The sequence below is a fragment of the Anarhichas minor genome, unplaced genomic scaffold, assembly GCF_050575085.1.
Source record: "Anarhichas minor isolate MPS153535 unplaced genomic scaffold, ASM5057508v1 ptg000058l, whole genome shotgun sequence".
NCBI lineage: Eukaryota > Metazoa > Chordata > Actinopteri > Perciformes > Anarhichadidae > Anarhichas > Anarhichas minor.
This window is the reverse complement of record NW_027466504.1, coordinates 1,359,345-1,386,238: the sequence shown is the minus strand read 5'-3', so window position 1 is coordinate 1,386,238 and position 26,894 is coordinate 1,359,345. Positions and strand designations below refer to the sequence as shown.

Here is a 26,894-nt window from a genome sequence, read left to right as displayed (position 1 = left end):
CTCTCTCACACAATGCGCTTGCAACCACAGATCAAGAACAACTTTGGTTTGCTCCAGTACAACTTCTAAAAGGACAAAGAACAGTGAAGACAGAATGCAGGACATTCACATGGAAATATCTGGACTGTTTTGTTAAATTACTGTTTTTTTCTTCTGTGTTCCTTTTTTTTTTTACAACAAAATAGATCCTCTGAAGGGTTAACCTGCGTAGCTGCTGTCCTGTTAATCATAATCGTCATATTCTGGATCCATGTTCTCACCCTGGTAGTACGTTCCCTGTGTGGAGTAGGACCGTGTCTTCATTGAACAGTTGGTGTCCATCAAAATAGCCTGAAAAGACAATTGTAGGAAAGTATTGTTTCTGCCACGTGCCAAAGTTTGTTAAAAAACTAAATACATTTTGTTACTTAGTAAAACACAGAAACCCCCCCCCCCCCTTTTTCCCTTCAATTTATGTTCCCTATTTGAGGAGGTTCTGAGTTTTAGGTTGACTTATCTAGATACTGCTATAACCCTTTTATGTGTGACAAGGTTCATTCAGGGTAAACCGGTCAAATAACAAGTTATAACCGATCAGTGTGATGTGTTTAAGGGTTTGGTAGTTATTGTGGTTATTTTGGCACAGCTTGGTACTGCTAGGGTCACCAAGAGATGGGCCGTGTAATAGCAGTTTGACAATCATTCCATGTAATGGCTGTATTATGACAAATTGCGTATTGGATTCCAAGATGGAGCCAGATTCAGTCCTATGAACGCCATTGCTGTAAAATTATTATTAGCTGCAAAATGAGAAACGCTAGTAAGAATCAGATTAGCAATATGGCCAAATCAGCTGTATTTTATTCTTTGTACAATATGAACAAAGGTGCTTTACATGCTGCACTTTGCACTGTTGCCTGCAAGAAAATAGAGCCCACAGATTGAAATTGTCCAATTTCTCCACTAAAATCTATGTCATCAGTCATTCTAAGATTAATAAACATGTAAACATTCTACACATAGGGGCTTTATGCACAGCATGTTTTCTTTGACATCTGACCAAGTGGCACAAAATAAATCTTGGCCCTGCCTTTTATAATTATACATGTTGTAAATTGTTTTTGACTATTTCGTTAAATACAATTTTGATGCCCAATCCACTTAATAAGGTCAGAATCTGTCGGAATGGAATTGAGTAAAAAGAGGCAAATACTGATGGAGGTAAATAGCAGTGAATATGAATATGAGGTGGTGAATACAAGCAGAATGTAATGGCAGAGAGAGGTGATGAATGATAGCAGATGCTGCATGGAGATGAACAAACGGATAGGAAGGCAGAGGGATGGAGCTGCAGCATCAGGGGGTTCAGTCACAAGCATGCAGGATGGAGATTTCAGCCAACTGGTGTCCAATACTGGTTAGGATATTCAGTTGTTCTGCAATCTCTAAAGAATGTAAACATGAGAGAGTCTGTGTTTCTGGAAAGCCCTAAATAGAAACGTCAACATGCATTCATACATATCAGACAAATTGGCAATTACTTTATAACAGCATTGTTATGAGATACACAGGTAAACCTTCATCTACTCACGAGTTCCAAAAGGTTTTAAATATAGCTTCAAAGGAGCTAAATTAACACAAAATGGCAAACTTACATTTGACTTTATTGAAGATATTTAAGAAAGAACTAATTTCCAAAATAATTCCATTGAAGGTTTTTCAGAATTGTTCAATATCGACATTATTGTCTGGTGATGGGGTTGGTAAATTTAATTGGAATTTGCCTATTGGGCTTTGAAAAAACAAGCATTCTTTTTTTCATGATTGAAAAAGTTGATATAGTTTCAATCGAGAAACTGTTTATCCTTCTTTCCTTTTCTTTTCTCTTTAAATGTGGGTTGGGCTGTGAGGAGCCTGGAACAGTGTCTCTTCATTTCTTTCGTGACTTTTAGCCACGATGCAGTTATGAAATAATAATGCAATATCTAGCAACACAGCTTATATAATAAACTATTAATAAAAGATTGGACATTTTGGTCAATCCTTCAGTGTCCCATGTCCTACGTCAGACTTTGACATCTGTGTCAGTTTTTTTTTTTTGATAGTTTTAATTTGGCACGTTAAAACTTTGCCATTTGATGTGTGAATGAGTATACAATAGGTAACAAGGACACTTACTGTCTTCCAGCACAGGGATATGCCATTTACTGTATGCAGAATTACTTTGATTTTATTATGCACCTGTTTGAGGTTTGGCTATAGAACTGCATGTCAGAGCAACGCCGTTGAGACTTAAAAGGCAATGCAAGAATAAATAGTCTCGGGAGTTGTATAACTTGTTATCTATCCAAAAACTACCAATGCATCCAAACTAGAAAATTCTCATAATGATGTTTGTTGACCTAGCTTCAATATTTGTTTGTGTTTATGTAGGATTTGATTGAGTGTTTTGTATCTTACAATTTTCTCTTCTTGTCCCGGTGGATTCCTGAGAAAGATGCAGAGAGGAGCAAAGCTAATATCCACTATCCCAATTATGGTCATCAGCCAGGGGAAGCCAATACTCTCAGCTATGGCTCCTCCGATAGATGGACCTACATGAGTCGGGGACAGATCACACACTAGTTTAGTTTGGTTTGTTTGGCTGAGGGCAGCACTTTTTCACCCCGACCAGTCAAATACTGCAGCGTGGTCAGTGCTCATAAGCTTCAAACTACCTAACCTTTGTACCATTAGCTTTGCATGCGTCAGTGACGGCGTGTCAATATGCGTTCATGGCCTACATGCATCGTTTCTTTTTAAAATAAACTTCCGTCTTCACAGGACCAAAACCACTTAGTTAGGTTTAGGAAAAGAGTGTGCTGACACAACTCACGTGACTACCGAGTAACTGACGAGTCACGTGACTAGCGACTCACGTTACAGCTAACGTGACATGTCAACTTTTACTTTTAGTTTCACGCAAGACACAAACAGTTGTCTCCTGAATGAAAGTCCTCCACCAAGGAGCACTGACCAGGCTGCGTCATGTGATTCATTGGGAGTGAGAATGACATGGAACTTTGAGTTGCAACTCTGTAGACATATTTGTAACATCAGGTTAATTTAGCATACATGATATAGAGGTAGTAACCTCGTCATATTTTGGGTACCGATAAAAATATTGGGATGTCATGAAATGCCAGTAATAACATGGTAATAATGCGGTAATAGGTTAATCTGCTGATAATAAAAGGTTACATATCAGGATTAACAAAAATGGCATGATTCAATTTTTACATTGTTAGCAGTTGGGGTAATATGGACGTGGGGTAATATTTTGTTAAACAACTGATTAATAGTGGGGTAATAATACAAAATCGAAATGATTATTTACAGGGGAAAAAAATTCTTCCCCCTCATCATCTGAGTCAAGTACCACAACCGTGGCTAAGAAACAAATGCCGAAAAAATATATCTGTTCTCACTTCCAATGCCTCAAATTATTTCCTAAACCTAAATGAAGTTCTGTTCCACAGCACACAACTTTGAGAACTACCCTTGACAAAATTCCTCTATTACACCCTGCAATGTCATTAACGCAGACATATTTATTGAATGTCTGGTTTTAAATCAGAAATGTCTTGTCTTAATGTTTTTATACATGTTTTACCTTGTTGCTGCTGAACTGACTGATGAGTCGCCAACCTAATGTCGTTGTATCATAAACATCCTTATCCTTATCACTTCCTCCATCCGTTACCCTTGTAGCTCGGATCCCTGTTGCTGTTACTGTGGAAAAATACACTACTGAAAAAAAATATTGAATATATATAGAAAATTGATAAATTGGTAGTTTCCTTGCCCCTCAATTAATAGTTGTATTGGATATCAATAGCAACATCGCTAACTGCAATACTCAGACACGTCTCCAGAGCAAAATGCCGGCTGCAGCGCGAGCGCTTACTCAAATGTTGGTTAGGTTAGTTTCTAGCCACAGCAGCCAACATAAACAGACAACTAATGCAGGCATTTGTTGTAATAGTGAAGTTACATAGAGCCATAACTTCATTATTGGTTTTGCTAGCTTAGACCTATGCTAGCGCAATGACTGATGGGTTGAACATGTGTCGAAGTAAAGAGCCGTTATTCAGTCCTTTCCTAGATGGTTCACAGCTTCCTGTGAACTGAGCATTTTTGCTTCCTATGGTTTAGAATCATATTTAACATGGCTGGATACCGTTTGCAATCCACTTCGCAGGGTACTATTGAGCGATCCGAACGCATCCTAAGTGGTTTTATTGCCCAAATCTAACCTCCTGTGAAGACGCACGTTTATTTTGAAAAGTCATTATAGCATATACAGTATATCCCTGACACATCCACAAGTGATGCAAGAGGGGAATGTAAAGCATCATAATGTGAAGCTTAGGAGCCCTAACCACGCTGCAGTATATGATGCATTGGGATGAGAACGTGTTACAAAAAACATATGGTATGTTAGTTTAAATTCAATAACTATAAAATCAGGGCTGGAAAATGCTTTTCTTCTTACTAACCTGGAAACACATGGTTATTGTAATACCGATAACGTACCACAATGACACCAGAATTTCATTTGGACAAACAAGATGATCCAAAGATTTCCAGTAATTGGACTCTCTGTGTCTGTTTTCAAATTCACTTTGGAGGTATCATAACCTGTAGATTAGTAGTCAATAATATTGCTAAGGTTTTTAGGTTCCTACTTACCTAAAGCAAATCCCATGCAGAAAGCCACATCAGCAATGGCATACACACTTCCATAAACAGACACATGTCGCAGGTCCACCAGGTAGCCCATGATAGGCATCATAGAGGAGTCCACCATGCCTTTAACACACCACAAACAATAAAAGTCTCACACACTCAGAGCAGGACACATTTGTTTAGCGTAATGTTACATTTAGCAGACCTACCAATAGCAAAACCAACACCAAAGTTTGGAACAATCAGACCGTAGATGTCTTTGGCAAGTGGAACCTAGAACACAGACAAATATTTAAAAATATATTCCTTTGTATTACATGTAAGAGTAAACAACTAACTCTTCCATTGGAGAAGAGATGCTGGATGCTTGATTTTAGCGTTATACTCATTGTTAACTCAGACTCCCATTGGCAGAATGATATTTGGAAATGAATGAGATAGAAAATCTTGATGATTCGGACATTCTGGTTGTTTTTACCCTAGAAACACTAAGGCCAAAACACTGGTTCCAACACACTCAATGCTACACTTGAAAATCCACATTTAGAGGATCTACTGTTGTGTTTCTACTGGCTGAGGAAATATTTTTGAATGTATATATAGTATTATTATTATACAACCTACAAATCCTTCAGAATTTGGTTATTTTCAACTGCAACATTTCTGCTCCATTTAAACTTTTTAGTAACCCACCAGTGCTGAAATATCCCACAGGTGATATGTGAACTCACACTTATGCTGCAGTTGTCTGCCTCATACTTACACATATCACACTGATTCCAACCATGGTTATTCCAATGAGAGCACAAAGCCATCTGTAAGAAAGAGAGGACAACATCAATAGTCTCTGTTTAAAGTTAGACGGGGATCCTCCATTTCTCACTCTTACACTCATCAGTCTAAACCTGAACGTTGATCTCCTCAGTTTGCTTTTGTCCCTGTCTTACTTTGCATCATTTCTTGGGTCGTATATGTGTCCATGTACTTGTCTGCACTTGTTTTGTACGCACTTTCCTACACAATAAAAAAGACAGGGATGTGAGTTTGTTTTACATGCATATAACACATAGGTATCTAAATAGTATTATATTTGACCTCAGTTATGTTTTGCACACCAACTCATTATAAAATACTGTAAAGCACTTGTTTATTTCTTTTTTTAAGTGAACGAAGTTATGTAAAGTCTCCCCAACCAATATCAACAATATATTATAGATATTGCTTAGAATGAACAGTTTAGGCAACATATCTCTATAAGCAATGTGTATTTGTTATTGTGGCCAGTAGTTTTGATTGGTAGTCCATGACAATAGGAGGATGATAGGGGATGAGGTGTTACTTTAATTGGAAATCACAATCATGACTTGCCTGAAAATAATGCTGAAATTCCCGTCATCATTCCAAACATTCCCCCTTTTCTTTCAGGTAATAAAGCCAAAATTCTACTTCAAATGCTGAGATTTCTTATATGGAAACACATATGGTGCTTTTTGTAGTAGAGCCAAAACCAGTGCACTTAGTCCTTTGTTTGTGGTGAAGCATTACCAAGAAAACCTCACAATTTCCTACATTTTGTGATGTAGTCCTTAATGTACCTCCAGAGGGCTGTGGGGAAAAGGCTTATTTATAACATTAGGTAGTATTAAGTATTAAGTATATTACAATTAGGTGGTTGAAACCTGACCCTCCATCATACAACATTTGCAAAAAGTTTATGGAACAAATCATATATCCATAAAGGATCTAAAAACCCACATTTATAAAGTATAATAAATGAACTGCTATTAAGGAAATGTAGTTATTAATTATATTTCATAGTCTTTGAAACTATTCACATACAATCCATTCATACATTCTCACTTTCTCATACACACATAACTCCCCTGTTGCTGTATGTAACCTGTATTATCAAGGTCTCAATAAAGCCAGCCTCATAAACACAAAAAAACCCTGAAAACTCATTTAGAGGAGCGGAAACAGATATCACATCCAGAGAGAGGGAGAGAAAGAGAGAGGAGACAGAGCACAGATAAGGATTATTTCTCTCCCTACCTCCCCATCTTGTGCGCCAACGTGCTGAAGATGTAGGTTCCAATAAGGTAGGAGATGGACGCTGGTAAGAAAGCGACGCCTGGGCCACACACACACACACACACACACACACACACACACACACACACACACACACACACACACACACACACACACACACACACACACACACACACACACACACACACACACACACACACACACACACACACACACACACACACACACACACACACACACACACACACACACACACACACATCACAGATAAGAGAGATGAAGGTGTGGGCAGGCTCTCCAAGATAAGCAGATCTCTATCAGTGCCTCATCACTGAGCTGCTGTACATCTTCCATTGTCTGTAATGAAGACTTGTGCTTTCCACCTGCCAGCACATGGCAACCTAATATCCTGTCCCCCCCCCCCCTCATGCTTTTTTATCTGACCTAGACTTCATATACAACCAACTGGAACAAACCAATAACAGTAGAGACTGCAGGGAGCCTCTGTATAGAATATATCTAGCAGGATAAACAGTGACACTTTTGCGCTGCGTCAAGAATCAAAGTAAAACATGAATGTATATTACGTTAATGAGACAGGTGAGCGCAAGAGATCTATTGACCATGACTTGGGATATAAAGGGGCGGGCAGATTTCCTAAACCTGGCTGCAAGCCCTTTGTGGACAGAGCCATGGATGACATTACTTTTCAATGTCACATGCCAGTTGAGGATTACGGACTGTCACGTGGGACGATGGAAGGTGCTTCAAATATTCTGATTATTCACACTGCTCAGACTTCCCTTGAACGCTTATGTCTTGGTGGCAGAAAGAAGTCTCTGGACAACATTTGAACCCAAGATTCAGGGCCCCGTTCCTTTGTACAGGGATATCTGAACTGAATAACCATGGACGTGGCAAGTAGCCAATGTTAGGAGGGCAGAGACAGTGGACCACGGCGGTGGTGAATACTATGGGACTGGACTCTCTACAGACATTGTGGCCTGGGACTCTTTTAAAAGTTTGTAATGCCTGGCTTTAAAATAACTTAGGTTCCTCCAGTATTTTAAGTATTTTATCCTTGTTAATTGTCTAACTCTACTTTTTAAGGTATTTATTCCTGGTTTATTGTTTTATTGCTGACCATTCAGAAGAAACATGATTTGCTATGTTTTCACTGCTCAGATCTTTGGGGTACGAAACACTGCTCTCCCTTGTTGAACCAAAATTCAAATCTAGCCATTGAGTTCCTCTGAAGGCTTAACCTAGGTGACGTTGTCAGACAACAACTAGTAGTAACTGTGCCACATCCCTAAGAGGACTTCTGTGGACAACGACTAGAAATGTATTTGTGACGTTAAAAACAAACTGGTAAAATGTAATTGACAATGCAATTTAGTTGTATGTGAAGTTTTAGCCAATTTACTACAAATCAACTACACTTAAATGTTTTTTACAAAGCATGTGATTTTTTTGTCGATCGTTTCAATGGCATTGCATGGACCCATGCTAGGCAACAACATGGGTCCATGCAATACCCAGGTTGATTCTAAAATGAATGTAAGTCAGTGGTTGTCTAAAGGGATGGAAACACATTAGAAATTCTCAAGCACTATGCTTTGGAAAATGGTTGGCAGTGATGTAAAGTATACAAGCTTTAGTAATGAAGGTTAAACAATGCAAAACACATATTCGGTCCTTTAATCTACAGGTTTTGTTGGCACTGTCATGGAGGTGTTAATCAAATTATGTTTCAGCATTGAGGTCGTAGTGAGCGTGAAAAACACAGTATAACACTTGTGCAACACACCCTGTAACTATGACCTCATTAACAATAAGTATAATATAAGTATAATTGAACTGAACATTTCCAACAATGTAGACAAAAACTGATCACAGTTTATATGTGTGCATTTTTAAAGACTGACAGTTTTGTGAACATGTAGGTGCTTTACATATACTGCATAATGTGTATTTTCTAAATGAGTAATACCTAGCTGCCATTTCCTGGCACACATGGTCTCCATCATCCAGATTGGCAGCGTTGGCTCAAGCATGGCAATGGCCATGTTTCCAAAACAAATGGCACCTGGAGAGAAAGATTAAGGATAAGTGGACATGGTCTGTTTTTGTTCTTTGTTACCTCTCCAACCTCCACCGCCTGCACGTAGACACACAGCCTGCACGTAGACACACCGCCTGCACGTAGACACACCGCCTGCACTCTTTGGTATGGTGTTGTCACAGTAATTGACATGATGGGAAAAGCTAACTTGCACACAAGTGCAATTTTCCTGCCATATACATTAGCTTACCTGTGAGGACCTTACAGTGACCACATTTATTCGCTAATTCATAGCCATAGCCGGAAAATAAACCTAAAATCTTTGGATTCTGTCCCTCTGGTGATCTAAGACTTTAAGATGGTATGTGTCGCAGGTCATGGATGTAAACCACTGCAGGGAGGCATATTTATTTTGTTCACCTGTCAAATAAGTACGTTTGTTGTCACGTCTGTCATCATTTGCGTGATAAAACATGATGGCACATACATTTAACCTCAAGGATGTTTTTCTCTGAACTTCTCTCTGTGCTGCATTGTCAAGTTCTTTCCCAATGCAGAAAGCAGATAGATGAGATCATGGGTGGATGAGTCTAATCTTTGATTAAAACTCGAGACCCCCTGAAATGATAGTCAGAGCGGTAGATGCTTTCATGTGTACCGTTGCCATTGAGACCGTTGTAGCAGGCTAACTTCCTTATAAACTAAACCGACTTGCAGCAAGTCACTGGGACACTGTGGTGAGGAGTCTTTTGTGCATGATTGATGAGCATCAACAAGAGACAGACAAAAGGAAAAAGCCAGTTAAATGTGGACGATAGGCCAAACTAGTGAGTGTGACACATTGACGTGTTGTCACCATAACAACTAACAACAATCACTATTTTCTTTTAATCTAGTCAGATGACCACGGCAAACAGTTCAATGTGCGTTCTAGCCTTATTATATTTCCATGGTTGTTACTGGGCGTCTGTAGTATTCATGGCATGTCCAATTGACAAAAAACAAGATCTTGGTCAATTTCTCTCCCTGCTCTTTGCCCAGCACCATTATAAAAGACGATATCCCCCTGATGCTTGTCCTAAGGTGATATAGGGTTCCTCACATCTTCTGTGCTTATTTTCTTACCAGCTGCGATTATAATGTATGGATCCTTCATTAGTGTCAACAGCGGGGTCCCCTTCTGACTCTGTGAAGGACAAAGGCACAAAAACACCATTTTATTTGAGATGAATTAAAGCTTATGCCGTAGCTCTAAACCAAACCCACTTGTACAAGACTTAAGATAAGGTTACAAATCTTAGCAGAATCTGCTATTGACCAAGCAGATTCAAATCATTTTATACTTCCTTTATATGTTACGCACTTTGCCAATACACTCCCAGTGAAATAACACCTTTGAGAACTAATGTAGGAATGGGTTGGCATAGCCTTGACTGAATTCACTAATTGAGAGTATTTGTATGATTACTGTAATATTGCCATTGGAGGCACAAACCATCCAATGACAATATTATTATTTTCCAGTGCGAGTTACCAAACAGATATGACACTGGCTGACAGTACTACCTTTAGGCATTTTTTCAAAAAATGTGAATGAATAATTGAAACAATAAATTATATAACAGCATCAAAATAAAATTTCAGTCAGTATTCCAATCCTCTGTAACATTTCTAAAATCTAAAATAAATCAAAAATTTGTAACATATGAACAGAGAATCTGATTTCCTGCTACATACAAGCAGAACAGGTGAGCCCAAAGCTGATCTCAGACTACAGGGGTTCTGAAATCCTAACCGAATTTGAAATTGGGTTGCATCACACACATGAGAAGAATCTTTACAGATGTGCTTCTCTCTAATCTCAAACATGCACACACTACAAGATTTGAAAATAATGGCCCTTCACAAACTACTTAATTATTAAGATTCTTGTGCCAGAGGGAGCTATGCATCAGATCACATGATCTCTCTCACGTGATCTCATGGGGAAGCAGATGAAAACAAAACAGAAACTGAAAGTTGCTGTAGAAATGCTTTGCAGAGGGCAAAAAAGAATAGCAGAAGGCAAAACAAGTCTAGTTGAGAAATGACTGAGATGCACACATTTTGTATTCTTCTGCAAGAAGTGGAGGTGAGATTTGAACTGTTGGTTTTAATATCTGTCAACAGTAGCATGCTAATTCAGATTCGGTGTGCTTATACAATCAATTTTAACTTTTGATTAAAATGAATTGCATAATTGAAGGTTGGATCCTGACTGTTAAATTGTCCCTGAGTTAATGTCAGGCACTGTAGAGTACCAAGTTAAAGGGTTTTATACAGTAAGTGCAAGCCATGGGTCTTGTTGCATGTCATCCACCTTCTCCGTTTCTCTCCACACTTCCTGTATCCAATTGAAAAATAGCATATAAAATGTTCTGTAGCTGTAAAGGTTATCTTAATGAAGTAAAATAAAGTTTAGGAAATGAATTATCAAGGCAAACAAACTCACCTCTGGTTCCACCTTGGTGGGCTGAAGAACAATGAGCTGCAGAGCTGTGAAGACACAGTGAATCAACGTAATTGAAAGCCTTTGATATCTACAAGATATCTAAAGATAGTATTTCAAAAATATATGAAATTATATTCAACAATTACATTTTTCTTGCCATTCCTGCTACAGTGACTATTCTTGGTCTGGATGTAAGAAACAATGTAACTGTACCTCCATCAAACAAAGCCAGGAACGCCAGAATAAGGAAAGGTGCGGTCTTCCCAACAAACTCGTACATCACACTGCCGAATGGGGGTCCAACTGTGGAGGACACACTGGATGGTCAGTTGTGGAAAGATCACCTTTATAATCACTGCAGTAACTGCAGATTTCCTCCTACACAGCTCACATTGCAAGGGTTTCAGGTTAGTTTTGAAAAACTTGTGAGTTGATTCAAAATTAGCTATTTGCATGGAACGCAATGTAAAACAATGGAATACAGTACACATCTTCATTTGTGTACCAAAAATGTGGGTTTAATACATTTGTTCTATTAAGCCCCAAACATTTGACTAGCTTAGACAGATCTACAATGTCTAACATTTTGAGTAAAGATTAGAAGCATCTGCATTGTAAATGGACTTGCATTTATAGAGCACCTTTCTAGTCTTCTGACCACTCAAAGCGCTTTACGCTACATAACAACATTCACCCATTCACTCACACATTCATACACTGATGACAGGGGCTGCCATACAACAGGATGTAAACTACCGCTTTACCTTTCTGAGCCACAGCCGCCCTATGTATATGCATGTGTATACATACCTAGCACTCCCAATGCCAGACCTCCCAGGGCGATCCCGATAGCATGGCCTCTCTCCTCATCATCGGTGTACACACTCGCAAGCATTCCCATCCCTGAAACAAACAGATGAACAGGTCCTGCATTACAAAACACTTTTTAGTGTATTTTTAGTGATTTTTTGTGGAACAGACGTGTCATTTAACACCACATGATACAGGGCAGCAAATCCTACAAGAGTTACACAATTTGGTATTCACATGTGTGCTGAGGTAGCTCATGTAATGATGACGATGACTTCATCATTTCTAACTAAGTAGATTAAATTCACTTTGAAAAGAGCTTTCACTTAACCATCAGTTAACCGTCGGAAAAAGCTGTTTGATGGCCAGATATCTAGCGTACACTTGAACTGATATTGCATTTTTTAGGTGTCTTTTGCTGCTCCCCCCCCCGTCCACAGCAGTACATTGCTTTGCTCCAGTTTCGGTACTCTGGTCTGTTAAGCTCTTCAACAATATGGAGTTCGACTCTAGATTGTAACATCATTGCAAGACCTCAATACACATACTATACTGGCATAATATAAGGAGCTTTACAATACCTTTCATTCTGGTCCTTTCTAATTACATTAACCAGCTCAGCTGTTAGATGATAGCAATTACTACTTTTTGTTGCTACAATTTATGTTGTGGAAGTTCTGTTTTTGTGATGCTCATGGCCAGTAGATAACACACCGATCCTGTAAATTTCCCTTTTTCACAGTAATGTTTTATAAGGGAATGGCTTTTAAAGATTAATTTTGTTTCAAACTCATTGCTTTTACACTCAGTAATGTACAGTAACTATTTTCTGTACGCTAACAATGTCCCGCACAGATGAACTTTTTTCGCTGATAGCCGATTAAATACTTCCAGGTTGTGAATAGAATTTACATGCGTGTCATTTTTAGTGCCCCCTCTTTGATTCCTGACCAAGCAAGAGAGCTCTACACCATTGGTTTGTCAGTTTTCAGTAGGTTTGCTAGTATAAAGAGCGACAAAGTCTGTGTACATACTTAAGTAATGCCACGCTCATAAATTACCGAACAAACATACTAATTTGAACCCAAACCATGATCTTTTCCTAAATTTAACCATTCGTTTTGTTACCAAAACCTGAAGTTGTTGAGTTTCAATTCACAATGTTCAGTTTCACGTTGACTTTGACAACATGGTAGGTGCGGTTTGGCCAGTCTGAAGCATTATAATGGTAGTGATAATCACTTCTAACATCTATCCAGTTGGCTGATAACATAAATAGGTGCCTAAAGTAGGCCTCTTATATACTGTTGGAGCATCAAAGAAAGCGACTTTCCTCTCTCCTGCAAACATTACACTCTTTCCATAGGATGACACAAGTCTTCACCTCACCTTGCAAAATGATGGCTACAAACAACCAGCATTCATTTAAATTAAGGCTGCATTGGATTTGAGTATCACACAAGAATAGAGAGAAGGCCTCACCAGCCACAGATGAGCAGGAGGAGCCCACACCTTGCATCGATCTGGCCAGAAACAGCAGTGTGTAGCTCGATGAGAAGGCGAACACTTCACAACAGCAAGAACAACAGAAATACAGACAAGAGACATCAGGCATTATGCTAGCATTCTGACTTTCTGATAATTACGACATGTTGCTTGGAACTTACTGATAGTAGATACGAACATGATACAGAAGCCAGCGAATATGGGAAGTTGATATCCTACTCTAAAGGGACAAAAAGAAAAAAGACAGACTACATTTGTACAGCAGTAATTAATTTGAGATGTCTAGGGAAGGCAAGGCAAGTTTATTTGTATAGCACATTTCAAAAACAGAAGGTCATCGGTGCCTGTCGTGGCGGCAACCCGAGAACCCGGTGGTGGACACCGGAGGTGAGGGAAGCCGTCAAGCTGAAGAAGGAGACCTTCAAGGCCTGGTTGGCCCAGGGGTCTCCCGAAGCAGCTGACAGGTACCGGCAGGCCAGAAGGGCTGCAGCTGCGGTGGTCGCGAATGCTAAAACTCGGGCATGGGAGGAGTTCGGGGAGGCCATGGAGAAGGACTTTCGGTTGGCCTCAAGGAGGTTCTGGCAAACCATCCGATGGCTCAGGAAGGGAAAGCAGGGCTTACCCCAGGCTGTTCTCAGCAGGGGGGGGGGGAACTGCTGACCCGGACAGGGGACATCGTCGAGCGGTGGAAAGAGCACTTTGAGGAACTCCTAAACCCGACCAACATGTCCTCTGCAGAGGAGGCAGCGCCTGAAGATCTAGGGGGAGGCTCACCCAGCAGAGGCCGCTGAGGTAGTCAAAAAGCTCCTCGGTGGCAAGGCGCCAGGGGTGGATGAGATCCGCCCTGAGATGCTGAAAGCGCTGGACATAGTTGGGCTGTCCTGGCTGACACGCCTCTTCAATGTCGCATGGGGGTCGGGATCAGTGCCCATGGACTGGCAGACCGGGGTGGTGGTTCCCATTTTCAAAAAGGGGGACCGGAGAGTGTGCTCGAACTACCGGGGTATCACACTACTCAGCCTCCCGGGGAAGGCTTATGCCAGGGTGCTGGAAAGGAGGCTCCGACCGTTTGTCGAACCTCAGATTCAAGAGGAGCAATGCGGATTCCGTCCCGGCCGTGGAACAGTGGACCAGCTCTTTACCCTCGCAAGACTACTGGAGGGGTTCTGGGAGTTTGCCCAACCAGTCTACATGTGTTTTGTGGACTTGGAGAAGGCCTTCGACCGGGTCCCTCGGGGGTTCTTGTGGGGGGTGCTGCGGGAGTATGGGGTGCCGGACCCATTACAATGGGCGATCCGGTCTCTGTACGACTGCAGTAGGAGCTGTGTCCGCATTCTCGGCAATAAGTCAGACACGTTCCCGGTGGGTGTTGGCCTCCGCCAGGGCTGCCCTTTGTCTCCGGTCCTGTTCGTGACTTTCATGGACAGGATATCTAGGCGCAGCCGGGGGGAGGAGAACGTCAGGTTCGGGGGTCTCGGGATCGCCTCTCTGCTGTTTGCAGATGATGTGGTCCTGTTAGCCTCATCGGAACGTGACCTCCAGCATTCACTGGGGCGGTTTGCAGCCGAGTGTGAAGCGGCGGGGATGAGAGTTAGCACCTCCAAATCTGAGGCCATGGTGCTCTGCCGGAAACCGGTGGATTGCTCCCTCCAGGTGGGGACGGAGTGCCTACCTCAAGCGAAGGAGTTCAAGTATCTCGGGGTCTTGTTCACGAGTGAGGGTAAGATGGAGCGGGAGATCGACAGACGGATCGGTGCGGCTGCAGCAGTAAAGCAGGCGCTGCACCGGACCGTCTTGGTGAAGAGGGAGCTGAGCCGGAAGGCAAAGCTCTCAATTTACCACTCGGTCTACGTTCCTACCCTCACCTATGGTCACGAACTCTGGGTCGTGACCGAAAGGACAAGGTCGCGGCTACAAGCGGCCGAAATGAGCTTCCTCCGTAGGGTGGCCGGGCTCAGCCTTAGAGATAGGGTAAGGAGCTCGGTCATCAGGAGGGAGCTTGGAGTCGAGCCGCTACTCCTTCGCGTCGAAAGGAGTCAGCTGAGGTGGTTCGGGCATCTAATTAGGATGCCTCCTGGACGCCTCCCACTGGAGGTTTTCCAGGCACGTCCAACTGGGAAGAGACCCCGGGGAAGACCCAGAACACGCTGGAGGGATTACATCTCCCAGCTGGCCTGGGAACGCCTCGGGATCCCCCAGAATGAGCTGGAACATGTTGCCGGTGAGAGGGAAGTCTGGGTCAGCCTGCTTGGCCTGTTGCCACCGCGACCCGACCCCGGATAAGCGGAGGAAAATGGATGGATGGATGGATTTCAAAAACAAGGCAATTCAAAGTGCTCCACATAAAACCATTAAAAGCATCAAAACATAAGGCAAAAGAAAAGGAGATTTAAAAACAATTAAGAACATTCATTGAAACATTAAAAACAGTCATTAAAACACAAAAAAACTAAAAATATAGTAATAGTTGCAGTGCAGTTCAGTGTAAGAAAATAATAAAATACAGTGGTAAAATGCAGAAATGCAGGAAATTGATTAATATCCTTGAATCTGGTTCAATTAAAGGCAGCAGCAAACAGAAAAGTCTTCAACCTTGATTTAAAGGAGCTGAGGGTCTCAGTAGACCTGCAGCTTTCTGGGACTTTGTTCCAGATATGTGGAGCAGAGAAACTGAACGCTGCTTCTCCATGTTTAGTTCTGACTCTGGGAACAGAAAGTAGACCGGTCCCAGACGACCTAAGGGGTCGGGATGGTTCATAAGGTAGCAGCAGATCAGAGATGTATTTTGGCCCTAAACCATTCAGTGCTTTATAAACCAGCAGCAGGATTTTAAAGTCAATTCTTTGTTTGACAGGAAGCCAGTGCAAAGACCTCAGAACTGGAGTGATGTGATCCACCCTCCTGGTCTTAGTGAGGACTCGAGCTGCAGCGTTCTGAATCAGCTGCAGCTTTCTGACTGACTTGTTACAGAGACTTGTAAACACACGTTACAGTAGTCCAGTCCACTGAAGATAAATGCATGGACAAGTTTTTCCTCTAATCCTTGATATATTCTTCAGGTGATAGGAGGCTGATTTTGTAATTGTCTTGATGTGGCTGTTCAGGTTGAGATCTGAATCCATAACTACACCTAGATTTCTGGCTATGTTTGTGGTTTCTACACAAATATATATTAAATGAATGGCTTCAATCAAAGCTGAAATTCTCTTTTCAGCTTATTGTCTCTTTCTAAAGTAGTGACGCCTAAAAATGTCAATGATTAAAGTTGTGGAGGACTGCTGATTATTTAAATGAAAGTGCTTCAGCCTGTGAGGGCTGATATTGCTGTACACCAAGTATACATAAGGTCAGTAACACAACCATGTAGTAATACCAAATCATTAATGGTCAAATTAAACTCCATAGCAAATTAGTGTCAAGTAACGCCATGGACACAAAGCACATTTAGAAGTTTACATGACACATTCTTGCCAGTTACAATTGTTAGCCTGCCATTTTAACCGGAGGAGGATCCATCTTCTTTCATTAAAATGCTAAAAGCTGCCATGCACATCAGAGCTGTTGTATTCCCCCATAGATACCCGACATGCTTGACTTGCCTTGTATTGTCCTCTGTCAGGAGAAGGTGACTAAGAACCGCTAATATTCCTCGCCTCAATTACAGCATATCTGAGTGCTCATCTGAGACACTAATATTGCTTTTAAGGTGTGTGCCAGTAATGTTGGAGCATCTAGGTTTCTCCATCTCCCCTAAACATTTAAATCGTTAAACTGGCTCTGTGCTGAGAATGTAGGGGCTTAACTTGCAGAAAAAAGAAAAAAAGGAACAAGTATAAGTAAGAATATATAAATATAGATATATACTTAAATACACAATAATGGTTCCTCCTTGGCTAGAACTAGTTAGTTGTGTTTTTAAAGCAATTGTTGTATCAGAAGCCCAACCAACCAAATAAATCATGATAGTGCAATGTGTTGGATTTTGCTGCCGACCCAACCCAGCAGAATTACAATGGACCCTATATGTCTTATAGGTCCAAAATAATCAGCTTTTTACAGTATATTGATTGAACAATATAAGACTTTTGAACCTACAGTACCGCTCTGATGGCAGCAAGTCGAGTCAATTTAAATTACAGATCACAACAAACGTTATCTTATGACACTTTTCGTATAGCGCAGGTATAAGCCATAGTCTTTAGCAGTCCCCAAGCTGCTGGCTGCATTGCTAAAAGCTGCACACCGGAAGTTCATTAACTCAGCATTATTATAATTATTATCATTTTTTGGCCATTTGCTGGCAACAAACCAAGCTGTAAATGCAACTTCTGACATATTAGTATAAGGTTGTTAGGACGAACCTGTTAGCAACCAATAAGCTAAGTCAAGTGATGAGTGTCATAGGGATCTAAATGATAAACCGAGTCTAAGGATTTGAGAGAGGAAGCAGCAGCATGTCTGTAGACTACATCACCATAATCTAAGACTAACAGCAAGGGAAGCTCTGTTTGTGTACAACAATCTGTTTTTGCTGCAGTTTGGTGATGAGATTTTCAATATGTTTAAATGTAAATGAGTCATCAAGCCAAATACCTAGATATTTGTTCTCTGTGACTTTCTTAATATTGCCACCATTCAGTATGGATAGGTGTAGTTTGTTAAAATCAATAATTCATGCTTTAAAAAACCCCACAAAATTTGTTTTTCCTGCATTTTAGTACCAGGTTAAGGATGACAAGTTAAGATGTAGTTTCTCAACAGCAAGTTGTGCTATTACTAAATAATGATATAATATAAAAAGACAAGTCGAATATACTGTAAATGATATGGCAATTTAACAATATAATAATACCATTAATAATGATTGATAAAATATAATGTATATTTAACTATTAATGCACACTTAATTCTAACATCCATGAACAATCACGCACCTTACTACCATAGCAATATCCACCTGCCTTGTACTAATGGCGTATCTGTAGGCCTACGGCCCTTGGAATCAATCCTGTCCGTCCTCACTCTCTGCCACCTTTCCATCAAGAAAAATAAAAATAAAGTAAAAACTGGAACTTGCCAAGAAGAGTCCTCTGATCTTTGCCTTCAAACCCCCACCGAATTATTGATGGAGGACCAGTGTATTCGGTCAAACGCATCCTGGCATTATTTGGTGGACTGGGAGGGGTATGGCCCGGAAGAAGGATCATGGACCTCTGCCAGAAAGGGGGCAGTACTGTCATGTCTCGTCCTGCTCCATGGGTTATGTGTTTCTTTTACTCCAGCATTCAGTTATTTCCTGTTTTAGTTTTTGATACTGCGTGTTTCCCGCCTGTGTGATTGTCTACCCCGCCCTTATTGCTTTCACCTGTGCCTGACTTTCCTCACCTCCCCTGTGTATTTAGTCTGTGTTTTCCTGTCTCTGTGCCAGTTTGTCTTTTTCCCCAAAGTCAAGCGTTCCAGTAATTCTTTTTTTGCCTTATTACGTGACGGATTTCCTTTGTACCGGACCCGTTTTGGCAAGTAAACACTGTTTAACTGCACCTAGTTGTGCTTTTGAGTCCTGTTTTTTTCCTGTGGGTTTTTCAGTCGTAACAATAATAGACAATTATTACAATTGACATGTGCAGGTAAAGAATTTGTGTTTTTATTTTTCATAGAATTCCCTGCCTTGCAGAATTTGAGTATGCAAGATGAATTCATTCTAAATAAAGACTTGATTTGGCTTTCCTTGCAGAGGCTGTGCATTTATTTCTCAGTTGCCATCCCATCAGCTGTGTTGGTTGAAATTTGATTACCTTTTCCAGCTATCCATACATGGAAACAGACAAGTGCACATGCACACACATGCAATCACACATAATCAGGCATTCCGCTGTATTAGGTTTAGTTGGGTTGGATCTGTTGTGGCTGACATGACATGACACCCTCAGAAACAACATGACATTAAACAGATGTGTTTACCATAAGCGGAACTGGATTTTCTGCCCTAGAACCTGAAAGGGGACTATGTTACTGCTCTTCGATATGTGTTGAATATGTGTTGTATGTTGAATAACACCATAAATATTATTCGGTGTTGACCTCTGGACAGCTTTCCAAACTTGAGGGGAATTTTTAACCACATATTGGCCCTGGGCTAGCAGCTTAATAAATAATTGATATATAATAATAATACAATAATTTCCTTTTTTTCTTTTCTCATACCTTTCTTGCATTGTGTCAAACAATACACCACCTGGTTTGTATCAAATGTCACATAAGACATGGATTAAATTGAGCTAAACACTAAAGTTGCATACAGTAGTGTAGATACATCGTATACAGTATGTTACAATTGACAATTTCTGAAGTAACCAGTAGGAGGGGATGACTTACGAGTCAGTGTATAATTCAGTAACAACAATAAACTAAATCTAGTCCTATGTTCAAAACAAACCAGAAAGTCAGATTATTTCCAAGGTAAATGCAACTGGCTTTTCAAGCTATCTCAATTCAATGCAAATGGTTTCACTCTGTGATCTATCATGTTTTTTGTGATTTAATGACGTAAAAAGCGTAAACAATACTGACTACTAAATTGTATGCTAGAGTAAATGGCATCTAGTGGTTTAAGATAAAAAAAATCATAATCATGGATACCATCTGTTCATTATGTGACAACTACGTGAGTTTAGATTGCTTCTACTCATTCTGTGACATACATTTCCAGGCTGCTATAACAAAGGCAACAACAATGTTCCAGGTTGTAAAAAACCCTAAAGCAGTTTCCCTCCGGTTGAAAATGCTTCTTAAATAAAGCATCAACACAGAGAGAGACATAAAGACACAAAAACCTACCTGTTTGTGAGTGGCCCTATGAAGGGGTTGGTAATCAGCTGTACGGTGGCCTTGGAGGCAAAAAGCATTCCCACTTTGACATTCTCATCAAGCAGCTTGCTGGTAGACTGGGGGCAGTCTGAGGAGTTGTGTGGTAGCTCTGTAGCAGCGGGAGGCGTAGGGACCATGTCAGTAGTCCTAGCTGTGGTGTTGGAGCCCGAAGACCTTACGGTGTTGTCGTATAAGGACACAATGTTGTGGAAGGCTGCTGGAGGACCCTGCTGCGACAGGGTGTTGTTCTTCAACATCACGTCTGGTGACTCATCCAGGTTGTACAGGTAGCTGGGTATGATGGGAACTAGCGGGCATAAAGAGGCGAGAGGAAATTGATGCAATGAAATTGTACACAATCACTGACTGATGCTCACTAGCATGATGCTAATCCAGATGCCACTGCAAAAAACATGTCAGCAGAGAACAAGAAAGGTTCTTCGAGGGTGAATCACAAGGACTATCCTAAAAAAAAGAAAGAAACCTCAATGAAGCAATGATTTGTTTACCTTTTTTAAAATTTAAACAACAGAAAAAAAACAAAGTTAAACCCAACATTTCTCACTGAGCCCTTGTGGTATTTATTCATGCCACCACTCAATACAATGGAGGTGAATGGAATTAATTTGTGGTGCTCAAACTAAATGTTTACATTGGAATGAAACAAAACCAACGTGCTTTTCCAGAAACAATCAACCTTGGTGTTCACAGTAATCATAGGAACTGTTGACAGTGAGGTTATCCAGAGTAGTTCATTGCTGATTTTTATTTTGTCACAAATCTTTTACTGCCACAAAAGATTCCATTCACCTTACTGTTCTGGGTGTTGGGAGAAGTTTCATAAATTCATGCTGAATTTTGGAGAAATACGTAAAGAACAATGCAAATTACCTGTAGATTATTTCATTTTGATGGAAAGGTGTAGCTATTAAAAACATGCAGCTTTAATTAAGCCTTAGATGGTGCCATTAGGGCTGAACATTTAGTGTCAGCCTAGATAATATATATATATATATATATATATATATATATATATATATATATATACACACACACACAGGTGCTGGTCATATAATTAGAATATCATCAAAAAGTTGATTTATTTCACTAATTCCATTCAAAAAGTGAAACTTGTCTATTATATTCATTCATTACACACAGACTGATATATTTCAAATGTTTATTTATTTTAATTTTGATGATTATAACTGACAACTAAGGAAAATCCCAAATTTAGTATCTCAGAATATTAGAATATTGTGAAAAGGTTCAATATTGAAGACACCTGGTGCCACACTCTAATCAGCTAATTAACTCAAAACACCTGCAAAGGCCTTTAAATGGTCTCTCAGTCTAGTTCTGTAGGCTACACAATCATGGGGAAGACTGCTGACTTGACAGTTGTCCAAAAGACGACCATTGACACCTTGCACAAGGAGGGCAAGACACAAAAGGTCATTGCAAAAGAGGCTGGCTGTTCACAGAGCTCTGTGTCCAAGCACATTAATAGAGAGGCGAAGGGAAGGAAAAGATGTGGTAGAAAAAAGTGTACAAGCAATAGGGATAACCGCACCCTGGAGAGGATTGTGAAACAAAACCGATTCAAAAATGTGGGGGAGATTCAGAAAGAGTGGACTGCAGCTGGAGTCAGTGCTTCAAGAACCACTACGCACAGACGTATGCAAGACATGGGTTTCAGCTGTCGCATTCCTTGTGTCAAGCCACTCTTGAACAACGGACAGCATCAGAAGCGTCTCGCCTGGGCTAAAGACAAAAAGGACTGGACTGCTGCTGAGTGGTCTAAAGTTATGTTCTCTGATGAAAGTAAATTTTGCATTTCCTTTGGAAATCAGGGTCCCAGAGTCTGGAGGAAGAGAGGAGAGACACACAATCCACGTTGCTTGAGGTCCAGTGTAAAGTTCCCACAGTCAGTGATGGTTTGGGGTGCCATGTCATCTGCTGGTGTTGGTCCACTGTGTTTTCTGAGGTCCAAGATCAACGCAGCCGTATACCAGGAAGTTTTAGAGCACTTCATGCTTCCTGCTGCTGACCAACTTTATGGAGATGCAGATTTCATTTTCCAACAGGACTTGGCACCTGCACACAGTGCCAAAGCAACCAGTACCTGGTTTAAGGACCATGGTATCCCTGTTCTTAATTGGCCAGCAAACTCGCCTGACCTTAACCCCATAGAAAATCTATGGGGTATTGTGAAGAGGATGATGTGAAATGCCAGACCCAACAATGCAGAAGAGCTGAAGGCCACTATCAGAGCAACCTGGGCTCTCATAACACCTGAGCAGTGCCACAGACTGATCGACTCCATGCCACGCCACATTGCTGCAGTAATTCAGGCAAAAGGAGCCCCAACTAAGTATTGAGTGCTGTACATGCTCATACTTTTCATGTTCATACTTTTCAGTTGGCCAAGATTTCTAAAAATCCTTTCTTTGTATTGGTCTTAAGTAATATTCTAATTTTCTGAGATACTGAATTTGGGATTTTCCTTAGTTGTCAGTTATAATCATCAAAATTAAAAGAAATAAACATTTGAAATATATCAGTCTGTGTGTAATGAATGAATATAATAGACAAGTTCCACTTTTTGAATGGAATTAGTGAAATAAATCAACTTTTTGATGATATTCTAATTATATGACCAGCACCTGTATGTATGTGTATATATATATATATATATATATATATATATATATATATATATATATATATATATATATATATATATATATATATATATATATATATATATATATATATATATATATATATATATATATATATATATATATATATATATATATATATATATATACATACATATACTGTGTATATATATACATACATATACTGTGTATATACATATAAAATATTTTTGGGGCATTTTTTTGTGAATTTTATGGCTTTATTCGGGAATTTTAAGCAGAGTGGTGTCAGAAAATAATAGTAGGAAGAAGCTGGGAGCAACATGCAACAACATGTTGTCTTTTGGCATTTCCTGTTCAGCACCCAAAACCCCAAAGTCACCTTTCAGTAAATATTTGATGTGCTATTCTCCTCAACTGACAAACAATCACCACTGAGTGTACACTGAGCTCAAACAAGTCCTTAAAATACGCCTTGGGCCAATGGTTACTAATACAGCATGTTAAACTTTGAGCATATAATATATATCAGTCGAAGTCTGCATTTAAATAAAGCTGAGTGGAGCGATATAGCACTAGGCGAATGTTAAAGCTGGTTGGGACAGAAAATACAAAGGAAGACGCAAACAACTAACTTTTTTTTAAACAAAAATGTGACAATTTATGAAACTACTGTAGATATTGATGTCCAAAAAATGATTAGTCTATGTTCTTGAAACTGGTTATTTTTCCTCACGACAGACATTAAGAGCACAACACTAATGCCACACCCTTTCAGTAAATATTTGATGCACTATTCTCCTCAACTGACAAACACTATCAATCACCACTGAGCAATTACATTGACCTCAAAGAAGTCCTTTAAATACAGCATGTTAAACCTTGAGAATATAAAGTAATAGCCAGACTGTTGACATTTGGCAGAACAAGTAAAGCTACAAACTAATCATCAACACAGTAAAAAAATGATTAACATGGAAAACCTTAAATCATTTTTACATTTTGTGTTTAAAAGAAAGAAAGAATAAACTGTTAAATAATGAATACATACTTATATATTGAATTTAAAATATGGTCGAGGACTATACATGGCACTGTCATCGATACAATCTCCAAATGAAATAAATGATTGTGATACTGGACATAATATGATCCCTGTTTTTGAATACTGCAGGGATAGTTGGGTAAGACTCTAATGGCCGCACTGTACGAACAGATGTAATTTATCTGTCTTCTGGTTATTTTCAATGATTAAATTCAATCAATAATTCTTCAAGTGCCACGGTCTGCTTCACACCAGTGATGTGCTTTATTTGTCCTTAATTCAGGATCTTGTCTCTATAATAATTCTCCAAATAGATGAAAATGGTTCCATCTATGAGGGAAATATCTGTTTTGCCGATACCTGCAAACAGCTGGAGTTCTGTGCATAACGGAGAAGTGCAGTGAATAGTGCCGTGTTACGTATATGACTATGTTATCCAGCAAAGACTTATCTTATTGTCGAGCACATGTAATACAACTTGTCAAAATGTAGTGAACAACAGTGTACTGTTGTTGCTGGTATATGCCATTAACTAAGCCGAGCCCATTCATTTTCACCTTCAAATCATTTTCATTTTCCCCAACAATAATGATGTAAAACTATGTTTTAATGGCATAATCAGCGGAAATGATGGCGTGCTTTCAGGGGTAAATTACGAATTAATAGGTATAACGAGGCTGCTGATTGTGTGTGCGCGGCTGGTTGTGTTAAATAAATACTGAAATGATGGGGATGATGATTGATGATACTTTACATACAATAATAGGTTTTGAAAAAATAACAGCCTGACCATCGATACGCACTGTCATTTATCATAATAGTCTGCTATTGTTACTTTATCAGCCGGATGCACAATTCGCTCAGAGAGATTGTATTGGCACACTGAAGGATATTCCCTCTCTGGAGCGTCAGATGGAGACGTTTTAATATTTGAACTGAGCTTAAATCCGATCTGGTAGCTTTCAATGTCAAGCGAGTGTTGTTAGATCTTAAAACTGAATCTAATAAATAAATACAAAATATATGTTCCAGTTTAGACGTATACTATTGACCAGATTATACGTTGACAGTTTACTAAATGTGTCACACACGGGTTTTGAGTTCGGTGCGTGGACTGTAGCACTGATAACGATTTACGTTGGTCCACGGAACGCGCTGATCTGTGCGGCAACACGATGCGCTTTTATCGAAAGTCAACTGGGCACATTTGGATGGACTCGGTAAACTGCACTACCTGTTGCGCAAAAAAAATTAAAAAAAATAAAAACTTTACAGAGATGTAGAGATGTGGTGAAAAAAGCAGGAGTGCACCTACCGACTACAGTCAGCAGCATGTTGTCCAAGAGCAGAGCGACGAAAACAATGAAGAGACTCAGTTTCCTCGACTGTCTCTCCTCTCTGAGCCATTTGATCAAATTAAGCTGCCGAAGCGCATCTAATCTCCCCATGGTGTTAGTCCCGAAAACAGCAAGACAATAGAATGGATCACAAGTCCTCCTGGAGAGACAAGTGGCAGTGATGGGTCAGTAACTTAAACAAATCCTTCCAGTCTACATTAAGCAGTGGATAAGTGAAATATCGAACACAATGCTGCATGTGTGAAACAGTGAGAAATCTTACCTCGGATGCACGAGGGCCAACAGCAGCGGCACGAGCAGATGGGAGGAGGAGATGCTGTCTTTCTACTGACTGGACCCGCTGCTGACGTCAGTCAAGCGTTATTTGTAGGTCCCTGTCAGACCCGCATTCAAACCAGAACTACATTAGATCAGAACACAACGATGCTGCCGAAACAATAGACAGGATAACAGACACACACAGCGCCTATGATGACGCAAAGATCAATACTGACCTGATGCGACCTTGAATATAGAGCCCAAAGTAATCTTGCTTCAACCTGTTTTCACAGACATCAACCTGTGCTCAGAGGTCATTAGTTCATGATTCACCATCTGTCTGTGGGTCTGGTTTCACACTAGTTCATTAGCATTAAAAAGAGTGCCGAACGTTTATCATCTTGCTTCTTTGCCATTGATGTAACCACAGACAACAATATCATTTAAAAAACCTAAATATAATAACAGACACAATTTATAATTGCAATGTTTTGCAGGTTTTTTATTTAAGATTAGGACTATTCATATTTTGGATGACAGGTCTGTATGCTGGATCAAATAAGCCTATAGATTTATATGTTTGTCAATTGAACATAGTTGAAAACTACTGACTGATTGACTTGATTATCTGAGGTCAACTGTGCATGGAATTAGCACCAAACCAAAAGTAAAGCCATACATATCTGATTCAGGACTTTAACTAAAAGGCTGAATGGGTAGGATTTTCCAAAACGAAAACAATGGTAATTTGTAGACTCATACAAAATCAAACCCTCTTAATCATCACTTAAGACCACTAGATGTGTGTGGAGGTGAGTGTATCTGCAGAGACCCTGACCTCTGGCTGGATTTTGCTGAGTTCGTAACGTTTCTGGGTGTCAACCTCTATAAAAAGGTAGTGACCAGGTGCAAGGTTGTAAGCACGGATCCAAGAAGAAGCTACAAAATGGTACAAAATACACCGCCGGAAAAATGCAAATAAAGTGAGGCTTAACGCCAGGCGGACAGAGCTGTTCCAAAACAAGAGTGAATCTGGGGCTGTCTTTCACCCGCTGCTGGGCACCCTACGAAT

The 26,894-nt window shown here is 40.1% G+C and overlaps 1 protein-coding gene across 1 annotated transcript; it reads right to left on the bottom strand.

Moving 5' to 3' along the window:
• Positions 1–222: 222 nt before the first annotated feature.
• slc18a2 (solute carrier family 18 member 2) lies at positions 223–26,522 on the bottom strand. Its single transcript, XM_076076999.1, has 15 exons — positions 25,522–26,522; positions 20,469–20,805; positions 13,793–13,851; positions 13,608–13,691; positions 12,126–12,218; positions 11,529–11,618; positions 11,316–11,359; positions 9,950–10,010; positions 8,753–8,848; positions 6,760–6,838; positions 5,471–5,522; positions 4,917–4,980; positions 4,711–4,830; positions 2,440–2,573; positions 223–330 (listed from the first exon to the last, which is right to left on the bottom strand). The coding sequence occupies exons 1-15, from the start codon at positions 25,652–25,654 to the stop codon at positions 223–225; spliced, it is 1,554 nt and encodes a 517-aa protein (XP_075933114.1). The 5' UTR covers positions 25,655–26,522.
• Positions 26,523–26,894: the final 372 nt, after the last annotated feature.

Bases quoted from the DNA above. Each gene is read 5' to 3' on its own strand.
- slc18a2 (XM_076076999.1), bottom strand. From the start codon at position 25,654: ATGGGGAGATTAGATGCGCTTCGGCAGCTTAATTTGATCAAATGGCTC. The intron at 13,692-13,792 runs GTAAGTTCCAAG...GCTGTTGTGAAG, and splicing joins CATGTTCGTATCTACTATCA to TGTTCGCCTTCTCATCGAGC. The intron at 331-2,439 runs GTAAGATACAAA...TTGTCTTTTCAG, and splicing joins CGGGACAAGAAGAGAAAATT to GCTATTTTGATGGACACCAA.